The sequence below is a fragment of the Falco naumanni genome, chromosome 4, assembly GCF_017639655.2.
Source record: "Falco naumanni isolate bFalNau1 chromosome 4, bFalNau1.pat, whole genome shotgun sequence".
In the NCBI taxonomy this organism is placed as follows: Eukaryota; Metazoa; Chordata; class Aves; order Falconiformes; family Falconidae; genus Falco; species Falco naumanni.
This window is the reverse complement of record NC_054057.1, coordinates 100,248,300-100,264,522: the sequence shown is the minus strand read 5'-3', so window position 1 is coordinate 100,264,522 and position 16,223 is coordinate 100,248,300. Positions and strand designations below refer to the sequence as shown.

At 43.1% G+C, this 16,223-nt stretch overlaps 1 protein-coding gene across 7 annotated transcripts in view; it reads left to right on the top strand.

Moving 5' to 3' along the window:
• Window positions 1-16,223, top strand: part of SLC6A6 (solute carrier family 6 member 6) — a 121,246-nt gene that overhangs the window by 71,229 nt on the left and 33,794 nt on the right. For 2 of the 7 annotated variants that reach the window (XM_040593456.1, XM_040593457.1), the window contains one exon: window positions 3,939-3,995. The exons of the other annotated variants lie outside the window; for them this stretch is intronic. In XM_040593456.1, the coding sequence (XP_040449390.1) occupies window positions 3,939-3,995 (57 nt within the window). The remainder of the gene's footprint in view (window positions 1-3,938; window positions 3,996-16,223) is intronic. 7 annotated transcript variants of the gene reach the window in all.

The following is a 16,223-nucleotide window of genomic DNA, read 5'->3' as shown; positions in this document are numbered from 1 at the left end:
CACACCCCCACTTCTGAGCTCTGATGTGGATGTATTGTCGCTACATGGATATGTAGGTTTAGGTGTTGTTTGTCTTTTTTTTTTTTTTTTTTTTTTTAATTAGATAGAGGCACAGTCTTTCAGATAACCCATAAAGAAAGAGGTTAAAAGTAAAATAAGTTGGACTGTGGTGATCTCTTTGGGCTATAGAAAGCTGTGACTGCAGCGTTTCCCAGAGCTCCTTCCTTACTCAGCCTGTTCTTTGGCGCATACAGTAAGTGTGCTTTGGCTACCACCTTGAGAGTCTGTGTTGTTGAGCAGATGTGTCTCTTCAAATAACTTTTTCTTATTATATACCCTGAAGTTTTCCGTTCCTAAATTCAAGCAATTGCCTCTTGCCCTACTATCTTTTAAGCTAGATTAATTGCCTTCCTCTACACACAGTGCCTTGAAGGTATTTATAGCTGGATCTCAGCCCAGGAGTCTTCTCATTTGTAGACTGTAATAATTTAGCTCTCTTACTCTCTTAGATAATGTTTATTGTCTTTATTTGTATTTCCTTTAGTTTTTATGTCTCCTTTCTAATTTGTGGAGACTTGAACAGCTCATACTGTATCCACTGTGGTTGTTTTGACATAGCGTTGCACTTCAGGTTTCCGTATCATCCCTTCATATGTACACATCCAGAAATAGCTTAGCCTTGACCCTTGTCCCGCATTGCTCAGTAGCATCACAAAGAGAAACTCTACTACTTGGCTAATCTTACCTGCAGTCACCTTTAGTTCTTTCTTGGATTCACAGCTTTCAGCTAGCTGCTCCTCAGGCAATGTCACTGCTCTCTGGAGATGTAGGGTTTTATACTTCTTAGCACTAAATCCCCATCCCATTGCATGCCACTTACTTATTTTACTCAGGAATGATTTAAGATAGTATGCCTATGTATTTATTGGAATGCTCTTGGGTTTTTTCATTTACATAGGAATTGTTACTGTTGTATCATATGTAGAACAAAGAAGTACTTACAATTTTATATTTTGATACCTATTCTGTTCTCTGCACATTACTCCAAACTCCTTTCCCAGCTCCATCATTCTTGTTTGCATAACTTCCCTGACTTTTCCTTCCTTTAGTTAGAAAAGTCCATAATGTAAAAACTGTCAGGTTTAGCCTTCTCCTTGTCTTCATTTTGTTCCTTTTCTCGTTATACAATTAGTATCTTGCTGCTGTATCTCTTCCATGCGTGGCACAATGTGATCTTTCCCACAGCACATCATCTTTTCCTCACCTCTTCGGGGTTTTAGTCAGCTGAATGTCTGCTGAACATCAGTCCCCTCTTCTAGAACCGTTAAAGCTAAGCTCTGTCATGGCCCCTGCTATTTCATCTTGTCTTTCTCATTGCACTGAGGAAACCTGGACCGCTGGGATGGTGGCACCTGCACAGAGAAAAATATTGTAAGGCTGATCAATCACCAAACTGACCAAACAAACAAAAAACCCCTATGAGTTAAAAGCTCTTCAGAAGATTTTTTTTTTTTTTTTTTTTTGGTGCTGTCATGAAGCAGGTTTGTTGGATCAGGCTCTCAAATGCAGCAGTAGCTGTGAAATGGCCAAATGGGGTTAGAGAGGGCATCGTGTTCACTTATTTTAAATAAGCATCAGGACTGTCAGTACAGCAAGCTGTGGTTGAGGGGGAATGAGTGAAAAAGTAAATGATGCAGAGATGAGAGCAGACCACAAGCTCCCAGTTTGGTATTTGAATGCCTGACATGGGTCAGGGCTTGTATAATAAATAGTTGGATGCAGTATAAATTGTCAAACTAGGAAGTCAGCTGCAAAATTCTGATCTGGGTCTGGGACTCCATTCTGGTCCTACTTCCCATTGAGCTTACCAATGTGGTCTGGATCCAGGGTGCCCATTTGAACCTGTATAGACCAGAATAGGAATAAAAAAGTCCTGTCTGAATTTAGGTTGGAGAAGATTAACACACAACATAGTTGTTAAAACAATTCAGCACAACCATCATTTACTTTTAAAAGATTATTTGGAGAACTTAGATTATTTCCTCATGTAAAAGACATTTTGGATAGTATGTGGAGTGCATACTGTTCTGGCCCATTCTGGCTGGTGGTGGTAGATCACTTTGTAGCGTCTGTATTTATTTTTAAAAAACAGAGAAATCACTAGGTTCTTTCAGAGTCTAAATTTAACAACGCTGATTACTTAAACCGATTTAAAAAGGAACATAAATCTTGCCTGTTTATTACAGCTGCTTCATGAAAACAGCAGATACAAATAATAGCCTATAATGAAAATCTAGCTAACACTGTCGCCAATTCACCAACAAGAGAACGAGGGTATGGGATCTGGGTGAAGGCAGCATTTCCTTCTCTGGAGGGCGGGTGGAGGAGAAGGTGATTATTACCGAAATGCTGGGTTTGTCTGCTTGGGTGAAAGGGAAGGCTTAGACATTTCTACATAGATGATCATGACTTTTTATTGCTCTGAGCTCTACTTAATTTTTATGTACTTTAGCACTTTCTCGAGTATGTTACTAGAGGAAGGTAGGTAAGCAAGATGTAAGAAACGTGTTATTACATCAAGGATATTTCTGAGGAGATGAAGAATAGTTTGTGAGCGCTAGCAGAGAATTTACAGAGAAACGAGTGCAGATCGGACCCTGGCAGTCTTGGTTCAGGCACAATTTCAACTGTCTTCCACACAATTAAACAGTTCAGGAGATGCAAGGTGAGGAAATAGGCAGAGTGGGGTGTGATTCACCATTGCTGTTCATGCTACGGTCGTGACCATATTCCCTGATCACCGTTTGGAACCTGTTGTTTTAAGCACTGAAGAAAACACCTGAGGCCACGCAGTCCAAATTTACATTTCATAAAGCAAAAACCCAGGAACAAAATATTTGTATTGGCAATCATTGTATTTGGCCCATACAGAACACCACCGAGGGAACAGTTGCCTCCTCGGGGATCAGGGAGCAATAGAGCTGTAGGCTGAGATGTTTGTTTATGTTTTTCCTTCCAAGTCACATTGTGAGACGTTAGTGTTGTTTAATACCTGTGAAATTAACTGCAAAGACATACAAATTCAGGATCTAATTCTCAAATTATTTACTCTGTGGTAGCTTTGTTGATTCCAGTAGCGTTGCTATTTCTTTGTCGTGTGAGCAGTGTCAAAGTCAGATCCCTCTTTTCAGGAATTGGTCCTGCTGGCCTTGAAACCCATGGCACTGATGCTGTAGCTCTGAGTCCCTACGTGGGCAAAATCCCGGTTGTCCACTTCTATCTTACTGATCCACTTTTGCTAATGAATAGCACTGGAGTCAGCGGACTTGTGTCAAATGTATACAAGTGTTAGGTAGACCTTGTCTCTATAGGATGTTCTCCCCCATTAAATCATCTTGGTATGATAGAAACTTCCATTAGCCCTCTGAAGCCATGTTCTCTTGGTGGTACTTACAAGCCCTAGTGTAGCCGGGGCTTATTGGAGTCATCTTGATTACGGGAGAAGAGTTTTCATGTAATTGCGTACATTTTCTTCTGCTGCTGCTGCTCGATCCTTGCTTTTAACCATCTCTGATGTCTTATTAACGATAAAAACTGGTTGTCCAGTCTAGTCTACTCCTGCTCTTGGGCAGACTCACTGAAAGACAGATGCTTTGTTACTCTTGTCTCCTTCACTAAGAGAGTTAGAGCTGTTTTTTAAGTGGGGTAATCATAGAAAGTGCACCTTTCCCAGGCAGGGAGAGTATTTGGCACCTTATGGAGAGCTGGCTCTGTGTCTCTCTAGGAGGTTGCCTTCCCTTGTAAGAGAAAAGAACCATTTCTGTCATACGCACTTCAGGGTTTACTCTTTCATGGGGTGCTGGCACACAGAAAGCTTGATTTTTGCCAGGTACTGAGTGCCTTCTGCAAGGTATTGAGTGCCCTCCTATCCTTTGCAGCCAAAAAGGAGTTGATTGCTCTTGGCATCAGGCAAATCTGGACCCAGAAGACCACAGGTAGTATTTACTAATTATTTATGTGCTTTTGCATGCCAGCGGTTGTCTGAATTGATTTCCCTAGCATACAAGAGATTTCAGGCATTAATGACACTTGCCTGCCACTAAAAACTTTTTTTTTTTTTAAAATAATAATACAATAATAAGCATGACATTTATTGCATTGCCATGGGGAAATTAAAAACCCCCAAAATTAACTACAGCCCAAGTAACTATTAGCTTTTTAGAGCTATTGCAAATGTGTGAGTTACATACCCTGAATGAGCACCATATGCCAATTTATTGTGGCACAGTGAGTCACAGGACACATTGTGGAAAGCAATAATTGCCTGGCATGCACTGGAACATTCAGTAGGGGGGTTTGTTTGGTTTTCTTAAAGGAATGTGTTTTTACTCTGACAATAAAATGAGTATCATCTGATATGCTGCCACCAGGGACTTTTGCTTATTTTGTTCTTAACCTGGAGCTTACCCATTTGTCACTCACCACACACACCCTCTGCATCTTTTTCTTTCCAACTGCTTGTATTGTGTGCGTGCAGCATCAGAACAGGAAGACTGAGCCTCCCACTCAGTTATTGTCTTGTCATTTTGTGTTAATACTCCTCGTCTTCTTTCTTTGTCTGATAGGGAAATTCAGATGGGTTATAAGGAAAAAAATGCTCACCCTGGGAGGAGTGAAGCAGTGGGATGGCTTGCACAGAGATTGTACAGTTTCCACTCTTGGAGGTTTTCAGCGCTTGACCAGATAAGGCCATCAACAACTCAGTCTGATTTTGATGTTGGCCCTTCTTTGAGTAAGAGTCTGAGCTATGTGACCTCCAAAAGTCCCTTCTAACCTAAATTATTTAATGGTTCTGTTTAATACCCAGTTCCCGTTCTTACTCAGCTGTGATGCTGTGCACGTTAACGCCTCACTCCCTGTTGGAGACACTCTCATTGATACCAGCAAGCAATAGGAACAACCTCCTGAAGGTCAATGAAGTTACAGTGGTTTTAGTCGTGTGGGATTAAAATCTAGATCTAAGTGGTAACCTCAGATGAGATCAGTAGGTGAAATTTGGGTACTTCTGAAATGAGTTGAAGTTTTTACCAGGATTTCACTTGAGATCTCTTCACATCTTCACAAAGTGCCAGTTGAAGTTACCAGTTGAAGAGTTTGATGCATAATTACATCAGGGTAATGAGTATTTAAAAAGTAAAGATCACCTTCTTTTCCCTTTCAGCTACAAATCCCATTCTCAGGCAGCCTTGAAGAGAAGTTTGGGGTATTTAGGATTTAGCAAGTCACCAACTGCCCTCACTCTGCCATGACGTGCTGGTTTCCTCATGTGGCTGTAACCACGTGAGGGAGTTAACGCTGCACAGAGCATCTGCTCCTCAGCTAAACGCCGTCCCAGCCCTGCAGCTGTCTGCCAAAGATTTTTGGATGTGCGGAGGGGCATCTGCGAGCTCTGTAGGGTAGCAAATTTTCACGGGTTGGCTCATATGCTAGCCAAAAAATGCCCTTTGTCCAAATAGTGTTATTGTAATCGTGCTGAAAGGAAGGAAAACTACACTCAAGAGTCACCATATCAGTCTACGGAGTTTTCGGTGATGATCTAGCCCTTGAGGGGGTTTGGGGGAAGGTGGAGAAAGTCACTTGCTAAGAAAAAGAAATAAGTGAATAGTTTTATAGGGTTGCTCTTTCAAGTCTGCCAGGATGATTTTATCAGCAAGAAGTATATTGCTTCTGCAAACACCTTATTTCCCATCAGACTCTGTCAAAAGTAGAAGTTACAAATGGGGCTACTGTAGTGGATTGAGGAAAGACTAAATGTGAGCAACCAAAAGCCTTTGTTGTCCCTTTTAAGCAAGGCAGGATTCTAAACACAAGTTTTAATAAGACAGACTTGCTGTCATATATTTTTTCTAATGATTGCTGCCCTCCCTCTTCTGTAGCCACATTAATCCTCTGTTCTCATACAGATCCTCCTTAAATGATGTAGAAGGTTCCTCTTTCAAATGTCAAAAATGTGTTGTGCCACAGAGAGGGAATGTAGTAGGAGAAGACACTGTTGCTTAGTAGTGTTGGAGGTACAAAAGCCATAGATTACGAGTCACGTTTAATAGATAATACTCATAGGAGGCATTTGAGGCAGTGTGACTGGCTTTGAATCACCTAGGTTTCTCCTTCTGCAAAACTGTCAGAAGTTCATGTAGCTCTTGTACACATGTCACTTCCTTACAAAAATCCTTATGAAAGTTTTGGGTTACACCAAAGGAAGTTCTCTCACTTTCTACCATTAGTTTACACATGGAGTGTTTTTATGGCTGTCTCAGCTGTTTGTCATGTACCCATCATTTATGGTCGAACTGCAAACAGTTTCCCACCTGTTTGTAATTAGGTGGTGGTGGGGGAAAACATGAAAAACAATTGTAGTCATGATGAAAACAGGTTTGGATATTAAAGGTTAATGTGCCACATTAATGTCTAGTGTAAGCATGTTCACTTAGATGAAATTGCACTCAGGAAGATCCTCAACTGTTCAGCTTTATGAACTGCATCTCTGAACTGGTGCACAGGAGTAGGTGAAGTTTACAGTAGTCAAGTTAAGACTATAAAAGCAACCTGCAATGAAAGCCATCAGCTGGCGTTTGAAAAGATAAGAGATGGGGAAAAATACTCAGGCTGTTCACGTATTGTCACGCTGTATTTGGGTATGCTTACCTGCAAAAGCCAACGGAAGAGCAAGTACCTGAGCCTGTGGGATTGACACTGGTATACAGGTAGGACTGCAGGTGCTTGTTTCTTGTATTGGAGCCAGCCTTGCTCTTACAAAATTCCCTTCAGAGGCAGTAATTCCAGGGTGAATTCGGCAGGGCTTTTGTCCAAGTAGTGTGCAGGACCAGGGTTTGTTTGTGCTTGGTGTGTGCTCTGCACTTTGCAGACTGTGATATGCAGAAGTGGTTTATATGTTAGTTTCCTTGGAGAAGTGAAGTATTTGTTCTGGCACTATTTGGTTTTCATATCTCTTGACATAAAAACAAGCGCAGCTTTCCATCTGTGAAAGCTGATGGCAGAAGTCCGTGGCAAAAATGAACTGAAAATACACCTCTGATTGGGAATCAGCCTGAATCATGTGATATTGGAAGGCACATTGGTTTAGTGGTCAATACCAAAGGTTTTACTTGCATCTTCGACCTTCAAAAGAGATGAAGAGAGGGGTAGCGATCAAAACTTTGTCATTTTTGATCAAATAATGCCCGTTGAGAGGCCTGTAGGACCTAGCGGTACTCCTTCTGAAGTGCCCTCCAGGAGCCTGCCAAGTGTCTCTGGCTGGCCGTGGAAGCTCAGAGGACGGAGCTGCAGCTGGAGACCGAGCCGAGGCTGTTCTGGGATTAAACAAACCATGCCAGTGTCCAGCCGTGCAAGCCAGCACCTGGCACCAGCTGCATGAAAGCAAATAAATACCGTAGTGTTTACACAGCTTCACTTTTTTTTGTGTGTATGTGTGTGAAAGTTTGCAGTTCACCAATGTGTTTTGCAAAGTTGCGTGCTCTGTGAGCTTCTTCATAGACTTTGCCACTTCTTCTTTTAGCACATCCCCTGCAGACCCCCTCCCCCGCCCCCCCCCCCCCCCCCCCCCCCCCCCCCCCCCCCCGTTTTGCTCTGCCGCATTGGGAGTTTCAGTTTCATTTCCTGTGTGAAACCTCATATGCTTTAAATTTATGTTCCTTTTTTTTTTTTTCATGAAGGAAAGAAAACAACAACAGTAAATTAAAGCTCAAGGTGCTTAGGAAATCTCTCATGGCTGAAGGCCTGGGGGCAGTGGTGCCCTGGTCCAGCATCGCAGTCGCCCCAGTACCGCAGTTCGGCAGCATGGGTGGTTGCTCCACCTTCTCTCCACATCTTAAAAATCTACAGCTCATTCCCATCATTGAATCATAATTTTGCTGATAATTACTGCCAGCATGGAGGAGAGGTCAAGACTAAAATCAAAAGTAGCTCACTTATCATGAAGTTTTAGAGCTCATGGCTCCATAACCTCGGACTTTATAGCCCTGTAACGGGGCTAATGCCGGTGATCGCGTGCGTGTAGTAGCTGTTTTCCTGGTACGAGCTGGCTGGCGGTTTTCCACCCGCGGTGCTGTGTTGCACAACCCTTCCTTCCACTAATGTATTCCAGAAACAAACCCAGGTGTTATGCAGGTGGAGCAGGGGAACAAAGAAGAAGAAAGGATTGTTCCCTTCCACCTTTGGTGTTAGGATCTAGAATTGTGGGAATAGGGTACTGGACAACGTATTTAAACAGCTGCCACAGGTGGGGTAGAAATCTGTCCTCTGTTACTAAGTTAAGATGAATGGGTAGAGGCAGTAAAAGCACAACTCCATCTTTGTGTGAAGGTAGCCTGGGCAGGTATGGCAGCAGCCTGATAACAAAGCTGATCAAAGCCGTTAGTGGGTATGGAAAGCTCTGCTTGTTATTCATATGTCTGGTTTTGACTTAGTTGGAAAACATACTGAAAAAGTACAGCAATCTAGCATTGCACAGTAATTTAGCTAGTTATGATAGCGTTGGTAAACTCAGTGAATTTAAGGCTAAATTTAGAATTGAAAAAACAGGTGAGGCTTGAATGATTTATCCCCAAGAAAAAATTACTTTGAAATAATGAATTCATCCATTTTATTGCACATTTGCTTCACTAAATGACTACTTTATTGTTTCTCTTCCCTGCACTGGGACGGTGCTTGGATATCATAGCACAGAGATTGCTGTCTGACTGTCTGACATTAACATGCTTTGTAAGTGCCTTGCAGATGTGTCACGTAGAATCAATACGTTATTAATCACATGCAAAGAATTCAATAGGCACAGTGCACACTACTATTCAAGTTCATAAGCTTTGTGGGCTTCAAGGTTTTTGCCTTTTTTATAGTAGGATGAAGGGCATCCCTTATAGATTTTGATGCGGTTTATTTGTTGCAGTACAATTAGTTTAACTGGCACCAAGACTTGCTAGAGAATTGCAATCCACTTGACAGCAGACCTTCAGAATTGAAAACAAAAAATGAAAATGCTTGTTCCTTTGGTCAAAAGTTGTGTAACTGCAGGACACACGGTGGTTGAAGAGTCAAGCACAGCTCGTTGAATCTTCTTCAACAATGCCCATCTCACTTGGAAAGCCATCACCTTGCCACGCCACTTGGATAAACTCCTGCATTTTGCTAGGGGCCTCGAGAGGAGTGTCACCTGGTGAATTAATGTTTTTCACTTTCACAGCGGGAGGGCTGGCACAGCAGAGGGAGTATGCAGGGAAGGTGGTGAGGAGCTGGTGCTTCTTTCCAGCCTGTTAACAGTCAGGAGGCTGTTAGGTGGCACACCTGAAGGCATTAAATTAGGTCAGTAGTTGGCTTCACATGAATGAAACCAAGCGTTAACTGGATGCTCTCCTGCACTCAGTTACCAGCACAGCGTACAAGGAACGAGCAGTTTCCCTTCATCCTCCCTGCCTCTGCCAACCCTTGCTTTCACGCTCTCCTTCCCTGTGGTCCTCTTTGCGAGAGTTGCTCTTGGGTTTTCTTCTTTGAGGAGGGGACAGTGCAGGAGGATCATGGCTCTCTGGTGCAAGACGCTTGATTTCTCACTGGGATAGGAGACGCTGTGCCCGCAGAGGGTTTCAGTAGGATGGAGTCATAAGTAGTGTGCCAGTCCTCTGCTTCACTGCATCCCATGCTCTTCCTTGCTGACCACTGCAGGGGCTAGGGCTGCCCTGGGCCATCTCCCTGTGGAATCAGGCTCCATCCCTCAGAGGCTAGGAATCATCATCTTCACTTCAGCAAAACTCTGTGTTTAGAATCAGGGTCATGTTCCCTGTGAAACCCATTGGAGTTTGTGTATATTCGTTCTCCTCCTTTCCACCCCACACAATGGGAAAGGAGTTTTTAATATCCTCCCATTCTGGGTTTAGTTGTAACTGCTTTGTTCTTGCACATAAGTAAGTAGAACAAAATGAGCATCTAGAGTATTACATGAATGCAGATTTTCTGCTGCTGAAATCTGAGCAAAGATGCAGGATTTTGTAACAGCTTTGTGCTGTGACACGCTGCGTATTTGAAGCATTTGAAGAGCATGACTGGAAACACCAGCGAGAGAAAAGCACGTGGGGAAAAAATATACCTTTTGTCCAGACCACAAATGATGAAAAAGAAACTGCATTAAGCCCTGGGCTTTCATTTTAGAATAGACTTCAGCTTTGCAAAGGAGTACATTTTGCTCCCAGAAAATTTTCAGTAGTGGATTTTCCAGCCAGTCTTAGAAGACTAAAATGTGTCACAGTGAAAGAACAGGAAGCGATGGAGAAGTGAGAAGAGAGATGGCAAAAGTTGGAGGGAAAACTGAGAAAGAAGAAAGGACAAATGGATAGATGTTTAAGTAACTACCCATACCTGGGGAAAAATAATCAGAAAAAGAGGAGTCCTTTAAAGACAAAGAGAACGGTATTTTTTAGAGGCATTTTTAAGAAGAAGAGAGTCAATGTGTGCAATAAAGGGAGCAATATGGGGTTTTTAGAAAACATGGTTATCTTGTTCAATGAAGCAGAAAGAACTTGGATATGAGTTAAAGGATGGTAAATGAAGTCAGGTGCTCTTTGGATACTGGCGTGGCCTCAAGGGCTGCCAAACATAAAGGCTTTTTCTTCTGCAGATCAGAAAGTCTTGCACTAAAGCCATAAGTTTGATCAAGGGGCTGTTTATTTTAATCATGTATTGATTGGCTTAACCACACTGCTCCAGGGTGGAGGGAAAGCTGTCAACATCAAGAATTACAGCTTTCAAAGGTCCAAGTAATCCTAGGAAATGAGCCAAACATAATAAATGCAGTTTTATTTGGGACCTGATCCTACTACTGTTGAAAACAATAGCAGCTTTTCCATTGCTCTCAATGAGAGTGGAGGCTGCTTATTTGAAGAACAGCTCTAATCCAGCAATCAGGGCAGCTAGTTTTGAAATATTCATGAATATGAATGTAAAATAATAATAATTTTAAAAAGAACCAACCCACAAATAGATTGGCAGATCTAGGAAAGCTCGATTTTGTTTTTCAAGGGAGGTTGGCTTTGATTTCCAAGATGCAAAAGAAAAAAATGGCAGAAAAATAAAAGAGATGGTAATGTCTGAAGAGGCGGTGAGCTTAAGTGGGGTTAGAAAAAATAATTCTGGTGTGCTAAACAGATGTCTTTCAAAAGCTATTGAGACAGAAGAGGAGGAGAGAGCACTGAGAAGCTCAGGACGTACAGTCTACACGGGCTGAACTTAGTAGAAAAGGGTCCCTGAAGGCAAACGTAGTGGCGGTACACATCGTGCTGCAGAAATAGTCCGTAAAATCAGCTGTGCAGCCGTACAGTCATTCCTCAGGCAGCATTCCCATCAAGGTCAGAGACATTCCAAGTCTGTCCTTTGCTTTTCATTTTCTAACAGAAGAAGGAGCTAGAAAACAAATGTTTAGTTTCGATTCTAGTTGCCAATCCAGTACGGTGAATCCCTATTCAAAGTTTATGAGTTGACCAAAAAAGAAGTAGCTTCTTTGCTGTGGTTTCTGATGCGAGACGGTGCATGCATTTTAGCATGTGTAAATATTTACAAGATACGTATCTGTGTGTACAGGCAGACTTTGATTTTCATGCTTCCATCAGCATTTGGAAAACCAGTCTTCTAAAGACTTGATTTTTATGGGTTATAAAGTAAGGTAGCATCCACAGTGGATTTGTCCTCAGAGCTCCTTCTGGAAGGTGTCACCCTGCGTTGGTCACCTGTCTGTGGCTATAAGAAGCTTGGGGCAGATCATTACTGTAATCCCAAAGCAGAAACCGAATGGTGTATTTTCAGATGTGTAATCCCTGGGTTGTCTGTCCAAAGCAGCCAGTGGTTCAGCAGGAACGTGAGTTGTGCTGTCCTGACAGCCGACAGGTCCTGTCCATGCTGGTGGCCTTGCCCCATCTGCATCTCGGCGTCTGATCCCTCTGCCCAGTACCTCCCCCGTCCCCTACCCCTCATTTTTTGCATGTTACAAAGGATTATGTTTCCATGCCAGTATTTTTTAAAGGGTACGGGTTATCTGAGGTGCAGGCTGTACGTGCAAAGATACGATAGCGGTAGCACAGTAGATGGCCCAAGCCGGGCTGGCTGCGAAAGCGCTCTGCTTATGGCTAATCTGTTGGTATTTTCAGCTGTGCACCAAAGACTAAGCAGTCACGGGGCGGGGGGGGGGGCGGGGGCAGCCAGAGAGCTTGGGCTGTTGCAGGGGTGTTTCACATGAGGCAATTTGTGCACCAGGTGCAAGGGAGAGACGCGTGACCCTCCTGCAGAAGGAGGGGAGCCCTTGAAGTGCTCCTGGCCGCACCAGGGAGCAGATTCTTGAGAAGTGCAAAGCGCCCGTGCTTGCTCCCTTATTCTATTTGTCCACATTGTACCAGCATCCATTTGGCAATCAATATCTTCATCATCGATTAATTAGGGTTTGTACCAGTGTACATGAGAGCAGATCCTGAGCCTGGCCCAGTCTGGATCCTTTCTGCCCTTGCTTTCGGGTCAGGCTTGAGCTGTTTGGCTGGGCTCAGCTTAGCAGCACACTGTAAGTGGCAGGCTTGACTGCTGCTTTTTATTTATGCGTATTAAGTTCATCAGATGAAACCAGAGCTTCCTGGGGCCATCCAAAGCTTCCTGGAGGGGGTACTCTCACAGGCAGATGTGGCTCCTGGAAGGCAGACGTGTGTCTCCGGGAGGCAGACTTATGCCTCAGACTTGGATCGCTTCTTTTGGACTATGTGGTTGTAAGAGCATTTTCTTACAATATATTTCCTTGGGGGAATCAGATAGATCTCGGATACCATCCCCACTAAGTGATACAGTAAAAATAACCTATTATTCTCTGGTTCTGACCTGGGCGGTGACAACATATTGTTTCAGCATCTCTGTCAGACTATTTCCCTTAAGAGCCATTTTAACCTCACCCAGTGGGACATAACTAAAGGAAATGAAACTCCAACCCCATTAAGGAAAAAGACAATGCCTTTCACTAAACAAACTTGATTTTCTTGGCTTTTCTTCGCCAAGCAGAATCGCCTGTACCCCCCACCCTTGCAGCCTTTGTAGACAGTTCCTGTAATTGGGAATGGCTGGGTGGACACCAATGGTTGGCAGCAAAGGGGGATAAATCCGACATCCCTTGAACGTGACATGGGCTGGGACTGCAGTCCCAGGTGGCTGCTTAGCGTCAATTCCTATGGTACTGGTTGACGGTACGTGCCTGCCAGCCACAGCTGCTGGCCCTCGAAACACAATCGGGATTTTTGGAAAGACTAGATAAGAGATACACAATAAAACTGGGCTGTTACTAGCTTTGTGCAGACATTGGATAGGTACTGTACCGTGCCCCACTGGTGAGAGCTGGTGACTTGCAACAAAGCTGTGGTAGTCCATCTCCTGGCACCTGTACCATGAAACGGCCACCCCAAAAGCAAGAGTGACCTTGAGGATTTGTGATTTGTGGGCTTAAGGGAAAGATCGCGATCCATCTTCACACTCCAGCTAAGGCTGAAACGGAATTTACACTCAGTAATTAGGTTTTCAAGCGTGGCCATTAATTTGGGGTGTCAAGACAAACGAGAAATCCCTTTTTAAAATGCAGTCCCACGCAGTTACGAAGCAGGAGGCTGAAAAGGCGCCGGTTCACACGTTGCGTGTGGGTAATTAGGACAAGCCACAGGACGATCACCTTGTCCTGGGGACAGTTAGGGTTTATGGAATGCAATCAACTGGTCAGGCTGGCGAGCTCTGGGTAGAACTAACACCTGGATCAATGTAGATCTGCAGGCAAGAAGATTAGACCTGGCAGAAAAAATAAACAATTCTGTGTTGCAAGATAAACGTAGATTGCAAAATATCGCAATCCTGGATGAGTTTTTGGTCTTGGGGGTGGCAAATGTCTGTAGGTCCCCTCTGGTTTTGACGTAAAGGTAGCCCGTGTGCCCAGGGTTGTGTTTCGGGGTATTTCCAGTACCAGTCCCCACAGGGAGCAGTTAAGCTCCTATTTCAAACCTTAATCCTGCAGGGATCTATAAATCTATATATCTCTCTGCCCCGTCAAGCAGGTTTATAGCTGTCCCAGCAGTTTATTGAAAAATTGCCTGAAAACCAAGAGCATACCCTAAACACTAGGTGAGAGTTACTCTCTCTTTTGCACACTTTCTTCCTCTGTTGATGTTTTAATAACGCCTGCGAAGAACAGCTTCCATAAGAGACGGTGTGAATGCCCTCCATTCCTCAGACCAGAATAGCCTGCTGCCTCATGGTTATGACATTCTCCTGCAAGATGAAAGATAGGGATTCAGGCAGCACAAATAGCAAAAGAAAGTGAAATTGGGCTTTCTCCACGCCTGATTGCTGTTGCAGTGAGAGCAGGACATTGGCCACCTTGTAGGTACCTCATTGAAGAAAAGTGGTTGCACCTACTTTTTTGTGTTTTGGGGTTTTTTTGTCCTCCCTCAAGGGATGACTCCAAGCGGGTGATGCAGGGTGGTGCCTGGCTGGGGCTTGGCGTGAGTTGCGGATGTCCCAGGGAGGGTAAGGTTACTATGAATCGCTCTTGGAGGCACCTCCATTAATACACAAGTTAACTATTGTGAATTAATTCCCGAAAGCAACTAGGTGCCTAAAGGCTGTTACAGAGCTGGCCCTACATTGTTACTCAGTTACTATACTACTTTATCTCATACCTCGTGTCTCTAACAGGAACCAATAGGCAATAATTTAGAGGAATACACGTCCTGGCCTCCTACCCCTACAGGGGATGGTGATGATCCATGATTGTGATTAACTTTCTCCTTCTATGAGCTCTCTCTGCTGTTGGCCAGGAGGTATTGCAGTCGCTTTTACACCTCTGCAGTCAGCAGTGGCCTTTTTAAAAAAAAATAAATAACAACAGTAGAAAGCCATAACCATTAGTATTGCAAAGATTAAAGTCTCTTTTTAGATCATGGCCTGATAGGCGACTGCTGACACAATACCTGTTTTGCAAAGGCCACCGGTATGTCAGTGGGGCAAATATCGAGCTGCTGTGGTTTGCAAAAATATTAGCCTTCTGAAACTTTCCGTGGTGGATGGAAAGATTTACAGGTACAGTGGTGCATATCTATCTCAAAATCATGTTTGGATTAAAAACTTCCTGCAGAGCTAATGTCAGCTCAGGTTTCAGGTCACTGCCACAAACAAATCAGGTTAGTGATCAAAACCAGCAAGCAGGTCGGAGGGAGGCTTGCAGCTATCAAATGGGATAATCTGTAGCATGATTTTTTTACGACTGTGCACCCATAATGACATGTACAAGCAGGGAATGGTTGTGGTCTGGAATAAACTTGCTGGTTTGCCTGGTTCGGGTGAAAATTTCACCGTGCAGTGAATGCTTTTCAGTATCAAACACTATGCAAAAGTAACTGGTCAGATCCAGCTAAAGTCACTTGAGTTATGTGGGGAATGAATTGGCCTCATATGCCTGAGATCCAAGTTAACATAAAAGCTATAAGTTATTCCTAAATGGTTTTCATTAGGAAATCTTGGATAAAAAGGCACTTGTTAATTATTTCTGTTATTATTTTTACACAATCTAAGATTTTTGAACAGCATAAATTATATATAAAAATTATCAAGCCAGCTGTGATTTAATATGCTTTGGGTTTAGCACCAGGTGACTCATGCCACTGACTTTTTAATTAACTAAGGAGCCATCATTCTTGGCAAACTGTTCAATTGCATAGGTGCGTATAAGACAATAATTGAATATAAAGGTTTATTTTTGTCCCTTTATTGATGTCAAGGGAAAACAGTGCAGTTATGAAAATGGAATCAACTGAAAAGATTCCTTCAGTTCCTGCAGGTTGATTAGAACAAATGACTTTCCATTCCCTTTTTTATGAATGAATAGTTTTCTGAAAGCTTTATAATACTTCAGGGAAAGGAAATTGCAGGCAATAAATGATGCAGGATGGTTCACGTTATTGGGAAATGGAGGAATGGGTTTTATCTGGAAAGGTGAGATTTACTGTTCTGCTGTATTTCACTTAAATGTTTGAGAAGGAATCGGATGCAGTGATTTGTACCTTATTACGGGCATGGGAACAGCATGAGACACTTGCTCAGTAACACCATTTGCTGATGCTGATGCAGAGTGCAGTCTCTATACACCTTTT